Source organism: Sapajus apella, unplaced genomic scaffold, assembly GCF_009761245.1.
Source record: "Sapajus apella isolate SASKATOON/1434 unplaced genomic scaffold, GSC_monkey_1.0 scaffold82, whole genome shotgun sequence".
In the NCBI taxonomy this organism is placed as follows: Eukaryota; Metazoa; Chordata; class Mammalia; order Primates; family Cebidae; genus Sapajus; species Sapajus apella.
In genome coordinates this window covers 4,734,488-4,754,578 of record NW_022437022.1, presented here as the reverse complement: position 1 = coordinate 4,754,578, position 20,091 = coordinate 4,734,488, and the positions used below count along the sequence as shown (strand labels likewise).

At 39.8% G+C, this 20,091-nt stretch overlaps 1 protein-coding gene across 3 annotated transcripts in view; it reads right to left on the bottom strand.

Annotated features, from left to right (window-relative positions):
• Positions 1–20,091, bottom strand: part of PRKN (parkin RBR E3 ubiquitin protein ligase) — a 1,407,348-nt gene that overhangs the window by 1,128,702 nt on the left and 258,555 nt on the right. For all 3 annotated transcript variants that reach the window (XM_032253244.1, XM_032253242.1, XM_032253243.1), the window contains exon 2: positions 202–365. In XM_032253244.1, coding sequence (XP_032109135.1) covers positions 202–365 — 164 coding nt within the window. The remainder of the gene's footprint in view (positions 1–201; positions 366–20,091) is intronic.

Here is a 20,091-nt window from a genome sequence, read left to right as displayed (position 1 = left end):
TCTTCCAATCTTTCCTGCTTGCTGTTTTAATGCATAATTAAGAAGGTCAGAATTAATGAAGCAGTGTGGAGTAAAGTTCAAGGAATCCCCAGGCACTGTTTATTCTATTAGATCTCAAGCATGAATGTCAGATTGGCAGTGCAGGCGGCATGAGCAATGGGGCTGGCAGCGTCGCAGGAATGGCCACCAAGGGAGACTCACCTGCACAGTCCAGTCATTCCTCAGCTCCTTCCCTGCGAAAATCACACGCAACTGGTCAGCTGGAACCCCCTGTCGCTTAGCAACCACCTCCTTGAGCTGGAAGATGCTGGTGTCAGAATCGACCTCCACTGGGAAACCATGGCTGGAGTTGAACCTGACAAACACTGACCAAGGAAATTGGAAGGGAGAAAAGAAAGTGAGCATCACTCAAAGAGCTTAAATGGCCACAGCAACATGTCCCAACTGACTCACCCCTTGCAGCCCTTCGGTGAATGGCATATATTTTCTCTCACTTACAACAAAAAACTTAATGCTACAGAGCAATATTTGGAAAAACCAGAGTTACCCATGAGATTTCCCTTTAATATATTAGTCAGTGACCTGTAAACCAAAATTGCATTCTCCCTTTGACATCCATTCTTGGAAACAGAGAGACTTGAGCAGAACACTTGCTTGATTGGATTTTAAAGGGTCCCATGAGTTTATTGAAAAAACTCAGCTCTGACAGCTCCTACAAAGTCACACTCCCTCCACAGTGACCCTCTTAATAAAAACAGGAGGCAATGTGTTAGCACTCAAGGAACAGCAATGGAAACATTTCAAGCTGCTCTACAGACCAGAGTGAGGACCCACTAGGGGCTGTGGCTCAGAGCCCTAGTATCAGAGGGTCCCGGCCAAAATGCTCCAGTGGGTCTATGAAGACAACTATTTGCCCCCTTTTGTTGGAAGGGAGGGGGCGGGGACACTAGTGACACCATGTCTTACTGAAACCACTGTTCCCCGTGACAGCCAGGCTGCATCCTGTAGTCTTTCTGCATGCTGTCTTCTCCCCGCTACTGCTTTCTACCTCTTGAGTCTCTCATCTGCCCTTTCCTTTCCATTCTTTCTCTCACTGCTCTAAGTCACACTCTCGTCACATCTTTTCTAGAGTCTCATAATAGCCCTCAACTGTAGTCTAGATCCACTCTATTTACCTCCACAAAGCCCTACATAATTCTGCAAAATGAGCATCATTAACAGAGTTATGTCACGCCACGCAAACCCTTTAAGTCTCACGCTGTCAGCTGGTGAGAAAAGAATCTAAGATCCCTTTCATCTAGCACAAACCTATATTCCAGCATTTTATTCATTAGTCTCTGTGTGTACTCTGTTAAACTGAATGCTCCCAGAAAAAAAAAAAAAAATTACAGAAAGCTGTTGCACCCAACTTCTTGCTTTTATTCATGACCTCCCTCCTTCTCCTCTTCCTGTTGAAATCCTGCCTACCCCCGCACACCTACTTCAGATGTGACCTCCTCCAAGAAGCCTCTGGCTATCAGTTCCTGCAAAAAACCTGATCTTGCCTATTCGGGGCACCAGTGGCATTTACTATGTACATCTTATAATATTCACCACATTCCTCGTGGAAGCAGGATAGCACAGGGGTCAAAAGTGCATCCTGCACCGACAGGAAGACCCATGCAAAAATCCCCGCAGGTTCCTTTAATTGGCTTAGGAGGCTAGGGGTAAATCCATTAACCTTCCCTCTTTAGGTCTCAGTTCCCTTATCTTGAAAATATAAACCACAGACCATTATTTGACCCATTAAACAGTATTTATAGTATTTAAAACTATCATATTGTAACCTTTAAAAATAATGGACATTTGCATAAGTCTTAGTGGTTCTTGATACACATTTTGCCTTCTTTAAAAGATGATAAACTTCTCAAGGGCAAGTACTATTGTTTATTTACTGCTATGTTTCTTTTAAGTGTAGTGCTAGAGCTAACTATTGCTCAAATCCAATGTGAGATAACCCACCTCATCATAATTCTAATAAAGTAATCATTACAATGCCAGTAATAATCAGGCACTTGCTATGTGCCAGATGCGGTGCTCTACCCATGCTTTTTCTAAGCCTGCCAGTGATCTGCTCAGGTCACTATTAGATCCTCATTTTACAGAATAGAAAAAGAAGGCTCAGGGAATGGTACTACTTTTCTAAGGGTATCAATTACTTTGTAATAGAACCAGATTTCAAATTTATTTCAATCTAACTCTAAAGCTCATTCCATTTCTACTAAAATAGTCTTCCTGAAACCATCTCAGAAGAAAAATCGAGGCCAGGCACAGTGGCTCATACCTGTAATCCTAACACTTTGGGAGGCCAAGGGGTAAGGATCACTTGAGCCCAGAAGTTCAACACCAGCCTAGGCAACAAAGCGAGACCCCATCTCTACAAAAATTTTTTAAAGCAATCAGCAGGGTGTGGCGGCATGCACCTGCAGTCCTAGCTACTTGGGAGGCTGAGGTGGGATGATTGTTTAAGCCCTGGAATTAGGGGTTTCAGTGAGTTATGATTGTGCCACTCGGCCACCCTGGGTGACAGAGAATTTGCCTCAAAAAAAAAAAAAATCCATATTTCTATCCCTCATGATTAAAAAGATAACAATAAAAAGGCTTTATGACATAAATCAGATATTCCCTACGTGGGTGAGCAGTACAAATAAATGAAAGCTCCAGTGAGGAGCTAAGAGCAAAGAACCATGAACAACAACCATGAACAACATGGGCACCAAAACAGAAATGACTCTCAAGTGAGGGCAGGTGGCCCAGATGGCACCACAAGATGCCATCTCTGATCAGTACGGAAAATGTTTAGAAAAAGGAAGGACTGCCAATGACAAAGTGCTCCAAATAAGGAAAATTCAGAGAAATACTAATTACAGAGGAAAAGGTCCTTTTGATACACTTTTAAGTCAGTTTCATTTGACACCTTTGAAAATAGAGGAGAAGAAATAAAAATGTATTGGAAGCCCTGAGGTATGTTCACAGTATCCTCAGATCAAAGACCCTAAGACAACCAATTCATCAGATAAGACATACGACAAGTTAGGGGCTATAGGGACAAAAGATAAGGTCCCAGTTCTAAATTTCAATTTCTACTAGTGAGAATAGATTTAAAGTCAAACACCACAGGAAGGAAAGTGGGAAGAAGCAGCTGGAATTTGTGCCAAAGCTGCTATAAAACCAGATAAAAATTCTAGGAGATTCTAAGGTTATATTTTGCTCCAGGGGTTCAAATCAAGGAACTCCCACTGCAACAAAAGGAAATGTAAATCAAAACCACATTGAGATACCACCTCACACCAGTTAGAATGGCGATTATTAAAAAATCTGGAGACAACAGATGCTGGAGAGGATGTGGAGAAATAGGAACACTTTTACACTGTTGGTGGGAGTGTAAATTAATTCAACCATTGTGGAAGACAGTGTGGCGATTCCTCAAGGACCTAGAAATAGAAATTCCATTTGACCCAGCAATCCCATTACTGAGTATATACCCAAAGGATTATAAATCATTAAATTATAAAGACACATGCACACGTATGTTTATAACGGCACTGTTTACATTAGCAAAGACCTGGAACCAACCCAAATGCCCATCGATGATAGACTAGACAAGGAAAATGTGGCACACATGCACCATGGAATACGATGCAGCCATAAAAAATGATGAGTTTGTGTCCTTTGTAGGGACATGTATGAATCTGGAAACCATCATTCTCAGCAAACTGACACAAGAACGGAAAATCAAACATCACATGTTCTCACTCATAGGCGGGTGTTGAACAATGAGAACACATGGACACAGGGAGGGGAGCATCACACACTGGGGTCTGTTGTGGGGGGGGCCAAGGGAGGGACAGCAGAGGGGTGGGGAGGTCAGGGAGGAATAACATGGGGAGAAATGCCAGATGTAGGTGACAGGGGGATGGAGGCAGCAAACCACATTGCCATGTGTGTACCTATGCAACAATCCTGCATGATCTGCACATGTACCCCAGAGCCTAAAGTACAATTAAAAAAAAAAAAAAGAATTTTTTTGTGAAGGGAAACTGTAAAAAATATTCAAGATACCTCTGTACAACTACTAAAATCCTAAGTATATAGAAGTGTTCCCTATAATAGAAAAGTTACAGTTTTAAAGCTTAAGTTCAATTTAGATAAAACAGCAAATCTGATATACAATGTAAATTTATAATGGAAAGATAAACCAACTAAAACATAGCATGAATAAGAAAAAACATCCGAAGAAACTCCCTGAGTCAATAATCAAGTGCCGTTATGTGAAAAATGGCTAGTGCTGAATGGCAGTAACATGATTTGCAGTGGGTCTCCATCGTCTGACATACGTGGGAAACATGTCACACCCCATCTGTACTGCCCTTGAACTCCAGCCATGATTTCCAAAACAGGGGTGGAGGGAAGTGCCCAATCCTGCCCATCTACTACCTCCTTAAACATCACAGGAAGCAGAAGGTCTTTGGAGCTAGGTAAAGAAAAATTTGAATACTGGCTGTAATGCTTGCTAATTTTATGACTTAGGACAAGTTACCTGGCCACTTTGACTCTTAGCTTCCTGATCTGATATGTGGGGATAAAGCATGCAACACCAATATCTGTTACACGAGATTTATGGAGATTATGGATGTATTAGGAAATCTCAGAAAGAGACGAGTACAGGCCTGTCTTCTCAGTGCAGAGCAAGTTTGTGCTCCAAAAACAGTTCCCTACTAGAGGCGCCTAGAGGAGGTGGAGTTCATTAAAGCAGCATTCTTTGCTTGCATGGTAACTAAGGGAGATTAGATAGGATGTGGGTAAATATTAAATAAAGTAGCTAATTTTTCTGGATTCTTCTCCTCTTGGTGGATAGAAACCAAGAGACCCAGAGATATGATATAGAATATGGCTTGTCTCCACAAGAAACTTCCAGAGACCAGGAGATATGACAGAGAATATGGCTTGTCTCCATTTTCTGAGATTTAATTACATAATACAAGCTTGGAAATTCATTGTTTTCATAATTGTTTTGATGATATCTATTATAGCATCAGAAATAAACACCATATCAGTGAACATTATCAATCATGTGTGTTATCAATCAACACCATAATGCACTGATAGAAAAAAACATAATGAGACATATCCACATTCATTTTTTTGTGATATCCCTAATCAGGACTCAGAAGTCCCAGAGGCTAAGACAGTGACTAGGAGGGAAGAGGGGAAGGGGTTATTGGTGGAAGGGTCCTTATATTTCTTTCAAGACCATTTTCTTTATCAAGTCTGACAAGGGCATAAACTTTTGAGTCATAAATAGACAATATCAATAATTAATGATTCTTTAATGATTCTGGCTGCTCCCCAAGCAGCCATTCCACTCCTCCTGCACGGAGAACAGCCGTGTGATTAATCAGCACAGCCCCATCCTCCTTGTCATTGGTCAAATGATTGACTGGTTCAGGGATGGTGGCAACCAATCTGTGCCTGGCATTCCCCTGGTTCCAGTGATGGATTCTGCAGAATACAAGTGATGTAAGGTGGACTAATCAAAAGACATCCAGAGCTCTTGAAGGTTTGGTGAAGTCCTTTTAGATGGCAAAAACATCAAGTGATGACTTAGATATTTTTGCTGAGAGAGCCAAAGAAAATCATGGTCCAAGATAGACCATTAATATCAGCATATAAATGGACTCAATGCAGGCAATTCCTCCTCATGAGAGAATGCCCTGAGCTCTATGGGATGTTAAGCTCCACCTGCAGCCCAGTAAGTGTCGGGAGCATGCCCTGGTAATTGCAGCAACTCAAAAGTAACTCCACGTATTTCCAAATGTCCCTTGGCAAAGACGTTTCCTCTTCACCTTTGACAACTGTCCCTAAGTCTAGTATTCCCTAACTTCAACAAACGAACCAACCTGTCCTCACAGCCTCCCACAGTTACTATCCTGTTTTTCTGCATGGAAATTTTTATTGAATTTCTTATAGTGCTGGTCTCCATTTCTTTATTTTACACTCTTCTGTGAGCCAATACTTGAAGACTGCTCTTGGTAAAGCAATGAGCTCTATACTTCCAATCCTGTCATCACATTTTTGTTCTTTTCATGTATGACCTTCCAGGACGTTCAATAGAGTTGGCTTCTGTTCTCCTCATCCTTTCTTCTCTTGGCATCTACCACCACACCTTTCTGGTTTCCCCTAAAAAAGAGGACATGCTTTTGTAGCTTCCTCTTCTGGATTCTCTCCCTTTACTGGACCTGCAGATTTTGGAGTATCCCAGGAGTCTGAATCTGTGTATTCTCCCAGGTGAACTCCTCTAATCCCGTGGCTGTAATGCAATGGATATGCCATCAATCCCAAATCCTTATGTCCAGACTTGCCATCTCCCTGAAACTTTATTTATTTATTCAGAGATGGAGTCTCGCTCTGTCTCCCAGACTGGAGTGCAGTGGCACAATCTCTGCAATGGATATGCCATCAATCCCAAATCCTTATTTCTTGACTTGCCAACTCCCTGAAACTTTTATTTATTTATTTAGAGATGGAGTCTCGCTCTGTCTCCAAGACTGGAGTGCAGTGGCACAATCTGAGCTCACTGCAACCTCCACCTCTGTGTTCACGCAATTCTCCTGCCCTAGCCTCCAAAGTAGTTGGGATTACAGGCGCCCACCACCACACCCAGCTATTTTTTTGTATTTTTAGTAGAGACAAAGTTTCCCCATGTTGCCCAGGCTGCTCTCCAACTCCTGACTTCAGGTGATCAACCCACCTCGGCCTCCCAAAGTGCTGGGATTACAGGCGTGAGCTGCTGCACCTGGCCCTCCCAGGAACTTCAGTTAAATGCATCTACTAGCATTTGATACCTACATGGATATCCAGTAGGTACGTAAAATGAACCCTCTCTTCCTACACCTGCCTTAGTGCTTTGCCTTATTCCTACCCTCTTTGATCCATCAATAAATGTTGTTAACTGTAGTCTTTCATTTCTAACCTAATCTTGCCTACAGTAATCTATTTCCCTACCCAGTAATTAGAGGTGGAAAACAAATCTCTAGAATTGAACTGCATCTTTGCTCATAGCTCAATGTTAAGTGACCTTGCCTGTGCAATTTAATCTTCATTGGGTTGTTATAAGCATCTATGTTATTATTAGCTACAAGCATTTTTTGTAGCCAGTTTTTATTATTTTTTAATTTGTTTTATTTTTATTTTATTATTTAATTTTTATTTTTATAACTATTACCTGCATACTTATTTAGCACTTGAGTATATGCTGTCGGATACCATCCTCTAATAGCTTCTCTCATGATTCTTGATTCCTGTCTTTGAAGTTCCTTGTGATAGGAAGCCTCATTTCATCTCCCCACTTACACAGAGGCCAGGATTTTTGCTTTTTGTAATGAATTATTAATATGCTACCAGATCAACCCTCCTGGAAAAAAACTACTATAAATTTGGGATTAAAATCAGAATTTTTTTTTTTTACTAAAAAAAAAGAGCAGATTTTTGAAAAGGCATAGAAGAGTGAACAAAAAAAAAAAAGAAGATTCATATCTTTTTTTTTTTTTTAGGGAGGGAGCCCATCATCACAGCTTTAGGCTTGAAGCCAGGTGCCATCCATGCACATGGCATGTGGGGCAGCAGGCACTTTGGTGGCAAAGCCGCAGTGTTTCTGGCTGAAGATGCAAAATATCAAGACTGGGACAAGTGCCTATGAGAAGACGAAGGAAGTGAGTCAGAAAGGGAAACCCACATTTCTATCTACCCACAGCTCTGGCTGACCCCTGAATGATGAAGGTGCATATCAGACCCAAAGCTGCTCAGCTTTAAAGGAAGGTTGTGTTCAAGGAGGTGGAGTATAATGCCCTGTGACTGTGAACACCCTGTGAATGTAGGTGTCCCTGAGAATGTCATGCCCATGAGAACTTAACGTCCCAGTGAATGTAACGCCCCTGAGACTGCACATGCCCCTGTCAATGTAATGCCCCTGTGAACATAACGCCCCTGTGAATATAACACCCCAGTGAATGTAATGCCACTGTGACTGTAAATGCCCCTGTGAATGTAAATGCCCCTTTGAATATAACAGCCCTGTGACTGCAAAGCCTCCTGTGAATGTAAAGCCCTGTGAATGTAACTCCTCTGAGAATGTAAGGCCCCTGTGAATGTAAACGCCCCTGTAACTGTAAATGCCCCTGTGAATGTAAATGCCCTGTGAAAGCAACAGCCCTGTAAATGTAAATGCCCCTGTGAATGTAAAGTCCTGTGAATGTAACTCCTCTGAGAATGTAATGCCCCTGTGAATGTAAAGTCCTGTGAATGTAATTCCTCTGAGAATGTAATGCCCCTGTGAATGTAAACGCCCCTTTGAATGTAAATACCCATGTGAATGTAAATGCCCCTGTGAATGTAATGTCCTGGGAATATAAATGCCCTGTGCATGTAACTCCTCTGAGAATATAACACCCCTGTGAATGTAAATATCCCTGTGAATGTAACGCCTATGAGAATGTAACGACCCTGTCAATGTAAGGCCCAGTGAATGTAAGGCCCCTGTGAATGTAACACCCCCGTGAATGTAACTCCTATGAGAATGTAACACCCCTGTGAATGTAAATGCACTGCGAATGTAACACCCCTGTCAGTATAAGGCCCCCATGAATGTAAGGCCCAGTGAATGTAACGTCCCTGTGAATGCAACATCCCCATGAATGTAACTCCTACGAGAATATAATGCCCCTGTGAATGTAAATGCCCCTGTGAATGTAAATGCCCCTGTGAATGTAACGCCCCAGTGAATGTGACACCCCTGTGAAATGTAAATGCCCTGTGAATGTATATGCCCCTTGAATATAAACTGCAGAATCTGCAGTGACTTCCTCCAGAAGAATCCAGCATGGTAGGGGAACAAAACAGCCTCACAGTGGAGAAACCTGACAGGCACACCTCAGCCAGGGGATCAAGTTCAACATCAACAGTGGTAAGTCATCTTGATCAGGTTTACCCTTGACACGATGTGATGAGATGGACAATTTATCTCTGCGGGCATTCTCTCAAAAACACATAACCCCAGCCCAATCTTCAGAAAAACGTCAGACAAAATGCAATTGAGGGACATTCTAAAAACACTTGGCCAGCGCTCCTCAAAACTTTCAAGGTCATCCAAAACAAGAAAACTCTCTAGAAACTGATAGAGTTTAGGAGCCTACAGATTTAGTAAATGCAATGAGGTAACCTGGATGGAATCCTGGAAGAGAAAAGAGACATTCGGTAAAACTCAGAAAATCCAAATACAGTTTGAATTTTAGTTAATAAGAATGTATCAGCATCAGTTCATTAATGATAACAAACATAGCATAACAATGTAAGATGTTAAAAATAGGGAAGTGGGTGTGGGGTACATGGGAACTCCCTGGACTATTTTTGCATCTTTTTCTGTAAAACTGTTCTAAAATAAATGTTTATTAAAAAAAAAAAAAAAAAAAAAAAAATCTGGATGGAGATCTGACTTGCTACTTAAAGACCAGATTTTTTTTTTTCAAGATCAACCATGGATAGAAGCAAGTAGATCCAACTACATTATCCCTACAGGGCTGCATTTTAGATGTAAAGACAGGAATGGTTTCAAAATAAATGAATAAAAACAAAGATGCCAAACAAAATGTAATCGTAAGAAGGCAGAGATGACAATATTATTAATATCACATAAAATAGATTCACTTTTAAAATCATTTAGTAGAAATCACACTAAGGGAGATGAAGAATGAGAGGGAGAAAAAATACAACAGAAAATCTGTATGATAAGATGTGTGTACTGCGGCTAAGACCACGGACTTCAGAAACCTCCGTGAGGTTCACAGCCTAGATCTGTCTCATCCTAACCAACTGTGTAAGCATGTCACTTACAGTTTCTATCCCTCAGCTTGGTACCCACAAAATAGGGATAATAACAGGATCCGGCCAGGCGCAGTGGCTCACCCCTGTAATCCTAGCACTTTGGGAAGCTGGGGCGGGCAAATCACCCAGGAGTTTGAGACAAGCCTGGTTAACATGGTGAAACCCCATATCCACTAAAAATACAAAAGTTAGCTGGGCATGGTGGTGCATGCATGTAGTCCCAGCTACTCGGGAGGCTGTGGCAGGAAAATAGCATGAACCCAGGAGGCAGAGGTTGCAGGGAGCCGAGATCATGCCATTGCGCTCCAGCCTGGGCAACAAGAGCAAGAAAAAGGGAGAAAGTGGGCACAATATTAAGGGCAAAACTATTTGGGGAAGGAGATGAAAATGAAGGGAGAAGAAAGACTGCATGATAACTAGGGGGGTGTGAGTTGTGTCTTATAAGGTATACCTTCTCAGCATCCTTATACCTTATCAAAAGTAAGAACAGTAGTATCTACCTCCTAAAGTAGTTGTGAGCATTGAATGAATCAATATAGGAAAGGTATTTAGAAGAGTGCCTACCACATTTTAAGTTTCAACAATTATTGGCTCTTACTTAAGGTCCAAAATATGATGTAAAAATTATTGTGATTATCACATATATTGTGCCATATTAATGTTTGGTTTAAAAATGTACCACTTATTTTCTTTAAATAAGAAAGGTGTTCCTGATGGAGTTCTATTTCGCTACACTTTATAGTAAACTGTAATTGATCTAAAGTGACTTTAGTATACTGATAATGATATCTTCTGTTTAAATAGAGCTCTAAATTTTCAAAGCACTTTTATGGACGTTATCTCAGTTAATCTTCACAATAGCACTGAAAGATAATTGGGAAACCGTTTACTATTCCTATCTTTAAAATAAAGAAACAGATGCGCAAAGAATAAAAGTGGTTTGCCCAAAATTTACAATGAAAGGAGCAGGAAGAAGAATCTCGGGTCCTGAAGTCCCTCCTCTGTATCAGTGGCTTTCACACTGGACTGTGTGTTACCCTGAGGGTATACAGGACTTGCCAAGAGAAAGTTCTCCTATTCCTCGTACACCATTCCTTAAAACTGATATGTCTGAAAACACATTTATGGCTGACGTTTCATGATAGATCATTTTCTCCCAGCTTTCTTTCAAAATCAACATTCTCCCACTTCACAAAAGAAAAGAACACACTCACTCTCCCCCAAGGTGGCTCTGGTGCACTGCCACAGGGTGTCCAGGAGAACACACTGAAATACTGGTTACTGGGAGACTCATTTCTCCAAAGCCCTGTTAACTCACAGTAGAACTTTATTTCTTTCTGAGTAAGGGAATGGTTGGCATTAGGAATGATGTAGTTATTAGCCACTTCAGAATGTGTCATCAGCATGTGGGGTGGGTTAGGTTGTTATGAACACACATACATAGTAAAGAGGGCCAAGACACATGGTGATGTCCATTTAACTCTCCTAACTGCCAAAGAAGTAATTCCTCTTCAGGGAAGGTCTCAGAAGATCAGAGCTAAGATTGTTGTCTATAATACTGAAGATGATGGTACCTTATATCACCCAGGAGCCAAACTGCTGGCAAAGTTCCATTTCTACCTAACCATCCATCCGTCCATCTGCCCATTCATCCAGCCATCCATGTACCAACTGTAGTTTAGTTATGCTCCAGTAAATGATGGGGATATATCCTGAAAAATGCATCCTTAGGCAATCTCATCATTGTGCAGACATCATGGAGTGTATCTATGCAAACCTAGATTGTGTACAAAGCCTGTTACACAACTAGGCTACATACTATAGCCTATTGCCCTGAGGCTATAAATGTAGTGCATTACAGCATGCTACTGCACTGATTACTGTCAGCAACCATAATACAGCAGTGTTTGTGTCTCTAAGCATAGCAAAGATACAGTAAAAATATGGTACTATAATCTTAATGGACCACCATCAAATATGTGGTCCATCATTGACTGAAATGTTGTTATGTGGTACTTGACAAATATAAGATGGCTATGCAAGCCCTTTTTTTTCTGAAAAATTAATTCTTGTTGGCTGTCTGATTTGATAAGGAATATTGGTTTTACCAATCATGTCAAAAGGCAGTCATTTTCCACAGACAGAGTATGCAGCTCCAAGGCTCTGATTTAAAAAAGTTAAATAAAATAATTGTATTATAAATATTGTATTGGCACAAGTGTATTAAAATGAACAATATTTCAATTTTTCCCAATGTTTCAAAATCTATCAGATTGAACAAAATGCCTCTAAATTATAGAATGGCAAGAAAAATTAATAATGAGTTAAAAAAACTTTATAAAATATATTTGATATATTTCCTAGAAATTGAATAAGCAAATGTCTCTATATGATTGTTTTTCAAGTAGGTAGCTTCAAATTCTTGGTTTTCAACAAAATATCTTGGACTCAGCTGGATTAATTGATAAATCACTGAAGTAATTATAACAAAAAATTAGCAACAAATTTTTGTTACAATTTTGGAGACATTAAAAGAATGAAGTTGCTATAATAAAATCTTTTCTATCCCCATAAACTTATTAGTTAGAACATGGGCTTACACCCATAACAATGAAAAGGAAGAACAAAATGATGCTAAATTTATTTCATTCCAGCAATCAGTAATATTCATCCACAGACAGGTTACCATACATAAAAATAAGCACAATTCATCTAATTAAGGGATTTATTTCTAATATTTTTGTACTTAGTAATTATTTGTCAAAAATACCAAGAAACCATTCACCAAAATATATATTTACATTTTAAGTCATTTGTATACTACAAATAGGATAACATATCACAATTCACTAGAAATTGTCAATACCAACACTTAGAGTACAATGGAATTTAAAAATATATCTTAAACCTTAATTCTTACACATGTTTTTGTTGCAAAGATACATTTCAGGATGATGCATAAAGATATTTAAAACAAAAAATAGTTGATTCTTATTAATTTCTATAGTCTATGGTTATAGTCTACAAAGTCACCATAAACAAGCATTGTTCCTAGGGGAAAAATACAGGGTCAGGTTCCTTTGAGCCTCTGGTTACATTTTCATCCACCAGTCAATACACAGCCTTGTTTTTATGTGTGTGTCTATTTAAAGACAGCTTATTTAATGTATATTATTGATTCATACACATTGCACTCATAGCCGATATCACTATAACTCATGCCTTTAACTAAGTTTCTGTACCGTGTATTTCTCCATAAGGGACATCACCACCTACTTAAACTCAGGAATGCTAGCCAGCACTTCAGCACTATGCTTGGGGCCATTTTGAACAGTGAAGTCATCAATAAAAAACACCAAAATGTGAAAAACGACACTACGCAGACCTCAAAAAGGGCATTTGTTTCCAGTAGGAAAGCTGAAACAAGAAAGCAGAACAGTCAACCTCAACCGGGAGCATGCTTATGGAGTAACTCAAACCTTCACCATTCTGCCATTTCTGCCAATGACCTTGAAAGCAAAGTGCTTCCAGTACTGATTTTAGGGCAGCAAACGAATTTTACCATGTTGGTGAATTTGCAAATATGGAAACCATGAATAATGAAGATTAACTAGATTCTATTAAGATAAAGTTATGCAGGACAGTGGAATAGAAACAGAAAAGTTTATTTAAAAAAAAAGATACAACATAAAATTTCAGACTATTAAAAATCATCTTTTACATGTATTATTAGCAAGATGATACTGAAGAGCAAATCATCAGTTTGAATATCCCCCAAAAAACATTTTAAAAAGGACATAATTGCTTTCTAATTTAACCTTAATATTTATAATCCGACCATACTGCAACTACTTCAATCAATAATAAAATTTTTAGATCAACTTAAAAATGTGCAAGTAAATATATGGTTTCCCAAGGTAAGTGTTTTTATAATTTTGAGTTTACTAACTTTAGAAAGAGAAGCTAAAATCACAATGAGGCTGATACAAACAAAGAAATGAAAAACACACCAAACCCCAAACTTAGTAGTCAGGTGGTGAACCCAAACAGCTATTCAGTGATGCAGACACAAACTCTGGGGTTCACATTGTAGTGAGTGTGTTGTGTTGTATTTGTTTGTCTTATTAATCAGGGATGAAGTTTGTTGTTTTGCTTTTTGTTTTTGTTTTTTGTTTGTTTTTTGAGACGAAGTTTCATTCTTGTTGCCCAAACTGGAGTGCAATGGCACGATCTTGGCTCACTTCAACCTCCGCCTCCCAGGTTCAGGCGGTTCTCCTGCCTTAGCCTCCTGAGTAGCTGGGATTATAGGCATGTGCCACCACACCCGGCTAATTTTGTATTTTCAGTAGAGACAGGGTTTCTCCATGTTGGTCAGGCTTGTCTTGGACTCCCAACCTCAGATGATCTGCCCACCTCAGCTTCCCAAAGTGCTGGGATTCCAGGCGTGAGCCACCGCACCCAGCCTAGATGAAATATTTTTAATAAATATTTTTGCTCATTTTTATATAGACAATTTTCAAACAATTTTATACTTCTCAGTTGCTTCAACTGAAAAGAGGTATGTGGCCAGATGTGGTGGCTCACACCCGTAATCCCAGCATTTTGGGAGGCCAAGGTGAGCAGATCACTTGAGGTCAGGAGTTAGAGATCAGCCTGGCCAACATGATGTAACCCCCTCTCTAATAAAAACACAAAAATTAGGCTGGGTGCGGTGGCTCACACCTATAATCCCAGCAGTTTGGGAGGCAAAGGTGGGTAGATCATGAGTCAGGAGTTTGAGACCAGTCTGGCCAACATGGTGAAATCTTGTCTCTACTAAAAATATGAAAATTAGCTGGCCATGGTGGCATGTGCCTGTAATCTCAGCTACTTAGGAGGCTGAGATAGTGAGAACTGTTTGATCAGGGTACTGCACTCCAGCCTTGGCGACAGTGTAAGACTCTATCTAAAAAAAAAAAAAAAAAAAATTAGCCAGGCATGGTGGCACATGCCTGAAATCCCAGCTACTCTGGAGGCTGAGAAAGGAGAATCGCTTGAACCCAGGAGGCAGAGGTTGCAGTAAGCCAAAATGGCACCATTGCACTCCAGCCTGGGTGACAAGAGCAAGACTCCATTTCAAAAAAAAGAGGTTTGTAAGAATATTCCACTGTTAAACAGTTGTCTTTCCCTCCCAGAGATGGGATAGCCCCAGCTTTTTGTTGCCTTTTTTTTTTTTTAAATGATAGTTTGTTCGCCAGGTGGGTCTTGAACTCCTGACCTCAGGTGATCCACCCTGCTCGGCCTCCCAAAGTGCTGAGATTACAGGCATGAGCCACTGTGTCTGGCCAGAAATAAATGTTTTTATTGTGAGCCAAGAGAAATTATTGATTCATGCATTAAAAATATTTAAGCAGATGCAGTCCAAAGGCAGCATCATGTTACTATAGAGATAATACATGCAATACACTTGGAAGAGCGACATAGTAAGCACTTATCAGATAGGTGATGGTATTCCCCTGAACCAAAAATAAAAGTTATAAATAAATAAATAATTTTTAAATTAAAAAATGATGATGGCACTAATATTAAGAAATTACCATCTTACATCTTATATTAACTTAGCAAAAATGATTTGGAACTTTCTAGTAATCACCAAAATTACTTTTTGAAGCTGTATTTGGAAATATTTGTTAAAATCTTCCCTTAAAATCTCTATAGATATAGAGAAATTGGAATCTCGCACACTGCAGGTGGGAATCAAAAATGCTGCAGCCACTTTGGAAAACAGTCCAGAAGCCCCTCCAGTGCTGAAACCTAGAGTTATCATATGATCCTGCAATTCTACTCCTGGGGTAGATACTTGATAGAAATGAAAATATGTCCAAATAAAAACTTACACATAAACGTCCCTATCAGAATTATTATTAATAGCCAAAAAGTGGCAACCACCCAAATGCCCATCAATTGACCAATGGATATATGCATACATGTGTTGTACCCATATATTGGAATATTACTCAGCAACAAAAAAGGATGAAGTGCTGGTTCATGCTACAACCTGGATAAACCTTGCAAACATTGTACTCAGTGAAAGAAGCCAGCCATAAGAGATCACATGTTGTACAATTCCATTGATACTGAATGTCTAGAGTTGGCAAATCTGGAGTGCATTAGCAATTGCCTCAGGTGGTGGTGAAGGGTGTTTGGGGAGAAACAGGAGTTACTGCTAAAGGGAAGGGGGTTTCTTTTGGGAGTGATGAAAATATAAATTGATTATGGTGATGGTTATAAAGCTCTGTGAATATACTAAAAAACATGGAATTTTATTAAATGGGCAAATTTTATAGTATGTGAATTATATATATCTTAGTAAAACTGTATCTCCCCCCGTCCCTCCCTAAAATAAAACCAACCAAATCTCTCTATACCCATCCCTTATTAAAGTACTTGGCCAAAGGCTGTGACTTAGTACTTTTGGGATAAACGAACGAATGTGCATTCACTTCATTTTAAATGTTTTTCCCCCTATTTTCATTTATTATAGAAACCTGTAATCATGAGAAGAAACTTAGAAAATGTGTAAACATTATCTTTTGCATTTAGAACTTGTTTTTATAATGTGACAAGTTTTTCTGTTAAATCTCACAGTTGCTGTACCTACAAGTGCTTTAAGAACCTGAAATACTACTAATGGTATGAAAAAAATAGACTTACGTTTCAACATTTAATACAGAAAATCCAATTTGCTCAAATTACTCACACTGTTCTAATTTCCGTATGCTCTAAAGTAAGGATGAATAAGATTTAGACCTAATTGCTGGTGACATTAAAATTCATTCAATTTTTACTGTCAATAAATATTTACTGAAGAAGTAACTATTTGCTGGGCACAGTGCTAGAAATTGATATTACAAAAATTAATAACACAGCCTGGGGACAGAGATATTACAACAGAATTATGCACAAGAATATGATGCATGCTGTATTATGGTGTGTGCCGTGTGTACTGCACCAAATGCTTTAAGAATGAAGAAGAGAGGTCGGGCGTGGTGGCTCATGCCTGTAATACCAGAACTTTGGGAGGCCAAGGCGGGCGGAACACTTAGGGTCAGGAGTTCAAGACCAGCCTGGCTAATGTGGTGAAACCCCATCTCTACTAAAAATATAAAAATTAGGTGGACATGGAATCCCAGCTACTTAGGAGGCTGAGGAAGGGAGAACTGCTTGAACCTGGAAGGCGGAGGTTGCAGTGGGCTGAGATTGGGTCACTGCACTCCAGCGGCAACAGAGTGAAACACTTTGGGATGCCAACACGGGCGAATCACTTGAGGTCATGAGTTCGAGAACAGCCTGATCAACATTGTGAAACCTCATCTCTACTAAAAATACAAAAATTAGCCAGGTGGAATACTAGCTACTCGGGAGGCTGAGGCAAGAGAATCGCTTGAACCCAGCAGGCGGAGGTTGCAGTGATTCGAGATCACGCCACTGCACTGCAGCCTGGGTGGCAGAGTGAGACTTGGTCTAAAAAAGAGAGAGAGAGAGAGAGAGAATGAAGAAGAGTGGCTAAAAGCTGGAGCAGTTCAAAACCTTTCAGAGATAAGGGAAAATTTATGAATGATAGAGAAAAATAAGTAGGGGATTTCCAGGTAGAGATTTGCCTTTTATTGCTACAGGTTAAAGACACAGTTTACTAATTACTCTTTTAGACAACAGGGTATTTTCATTAGCCATGAAGTTGTCAGTATTAGAGGATGGATGTATATGCAGTAGTGAGCAGAGGCAGGCAGAGTCTTGTGTGACTGTGAGAATTCTAGAGCTGTCCCTTGAAACTTCAAACAGGCTAAATTTTCTATTACACAAAAGACAAAGTAAATAACTCATCTTTCAATATTAAGACAACATGTTAACTAACCAAAAATATCCTGGCTATCAAAAAATTCAAAAGGAAAAGATCAAAATATCTACGTGTTCATATTTTGAATTAAAAGATATTCTAAAAGTTGTCTCTTGATTATGAACTGCACAATGGAAGCCAATGTTTGGTTCACAAATATGTGCTGTTAATCAGATTGGGCGTCAGCTGAGTGACTGTATATGGTTTCTCACAAAGGAATCTCCAGTTCAACCATGTAAATTGATAGAATTATCAGAAACATCAGACCCATTTCATTTCAACCTGGCTTTTATGACAAATGTGTGCCCGTGTGTGTGTGTCTGTGTGTATAAATGTGTGGATGTGTGTATACATGTATAGTCACCCCCAGCATAAACATGAGGCTGCATTCTCAGGGTAAGAGGGTAAATGTGTATCTTGCCTTCTCATCACAAATTGTCCTAAAAGTCTATCCGTAATGATAACTATATTCTTCGATAGATGGCTGCTTACTTCCCAAATTTCAACACTGAACAAAAATATTACAGATCCATGAAATTATATTAAGGCTATCTACTTAGATTAGGAGTTGAATGAAAACTTTATTTAGTGCAGTATGTTTAAAACTCATCTTTGGCTGGGTGCAGTGGCCCTTGCCTGTAATCCTAACACTTTGGGAGGCCGAGGCAGGTGGATCACCTGAGGTCAGGAGTTCAAGACCACCCTGGGAAACATGGCGAAACCCTGTCTCTACTAAAAATACAAAATTTAGCTGGGTATGGTGGTAGGTGCCTGTACTCCCAGCTACTCGGGAGGTTGAGGCAGGAGGTTGCAGTGAGCCGAGATCGTACCATTGCACTCCCGCCTGGGCAACAGAGTGAGACTCCATCTCAAAAAAATAAAATAAAAAATAGTCCAGGTGCTGCGGCTCACACCTGTAATCCCAGCACTTTGGGAGGCAGAGGTGGGCGGATCACAAGGTCAGGAGTTCAAGACCAGCCTGACCAACATGGTGAAACCCTGTCTCTACTAAAAATACAAAAATTAGCCAGGCATGGTGGCTCACGCCTATAATCCCAGCTACTCAGGAGACTGAGGCAGGAGAATCCCTTGAATCCAGGAGGCAGAGGTTGCAGTGAGCTGAGATTGCACTACAGGCTGGGTAACAGAGTGAGACTCCATCTCAAAATAAATAAATAAATAAACAAACAAACTCACCTTTGGGCATGTTAGTACTCGCTTTGATACCAAGGGTCTGTTTGAGTTTGTATTAAATCACTTAACTCTCCTTGTAGTTTCCTTTGTTATTACATGATGATAATGCTCCTAACCTATTGCAAATGATTAATTACCATAGAAATACAACCAAAATTACCCTAAAGGTTATTCAAATTACAAAGTTTTGCATTAAATCATTGTAATATGAACACTGTCCAATAAGTAACAAAACCCAAATCTTTCTGTTGGGAGATTATTCTCCATGGGTGTCCTGCCTTCTGCAATCTTACCTTACTACCTCTATGCTGGACCAGCTTTCCAAGGGGGTTTGTTTGGAAGCATCCTTGTAAGACAAAGCTAGTGTCTCCCTCCGGACCACTGGGCAGGAGTGCTTCCTGTCTATAACAAAAGATTTGTGTTCCCTGAACTCTGGGTTCTTTTCCTTTAAACACAACCTGTTGTGTGTAGGTGCCACCTGTCCCATTTCACATTGCCCTGTGGAAACTGGGGCCTGGAGATATTGACAATGTGGCTACTGCTGTGGTGCAGGTAATAAACTACCCTCCTCCCTGACCCAGGAATCTCATGTATTCCATCAGCATCCAGGAAACTATGACAGGCCTGCAAGAGGGAAAGTCTCAGATACTTCACAGTTCTTGACTGTCTATCATTTCCTTGACTTAGGCATTACATTCTTACTCTCTGGGTTTTTTATTTTGTTGTTTTTTTTGGCACTTAATAAAGCACATTTTAAAAATAAAAATAAAGTCTAAACTGAAATCAAAATACGAGTCTTTAGTTTTTGGGGGAGTAGGGAGTTGGGGAGGAAAAACATGGGGAGAAATGCCAGAGATAGGTGATGGGGATGGAGGCAGCAGACCATATTGCCATGTATGTACCAGTGCAACAATCCTGCATGTTCCTCACATGTACCCCAGAACTTAAAGTGCAATAAAAACATATATATATATATATATATATATATATATATAAAATTAAAAAAAAGACTGATCTGAACTTTTTTTTGAGATGAGAGTTTGAGATAAAGTTTAAGCTTTGTAAATACTTATAGTAACAAGGGCTTTCAACAAAAAATTCTA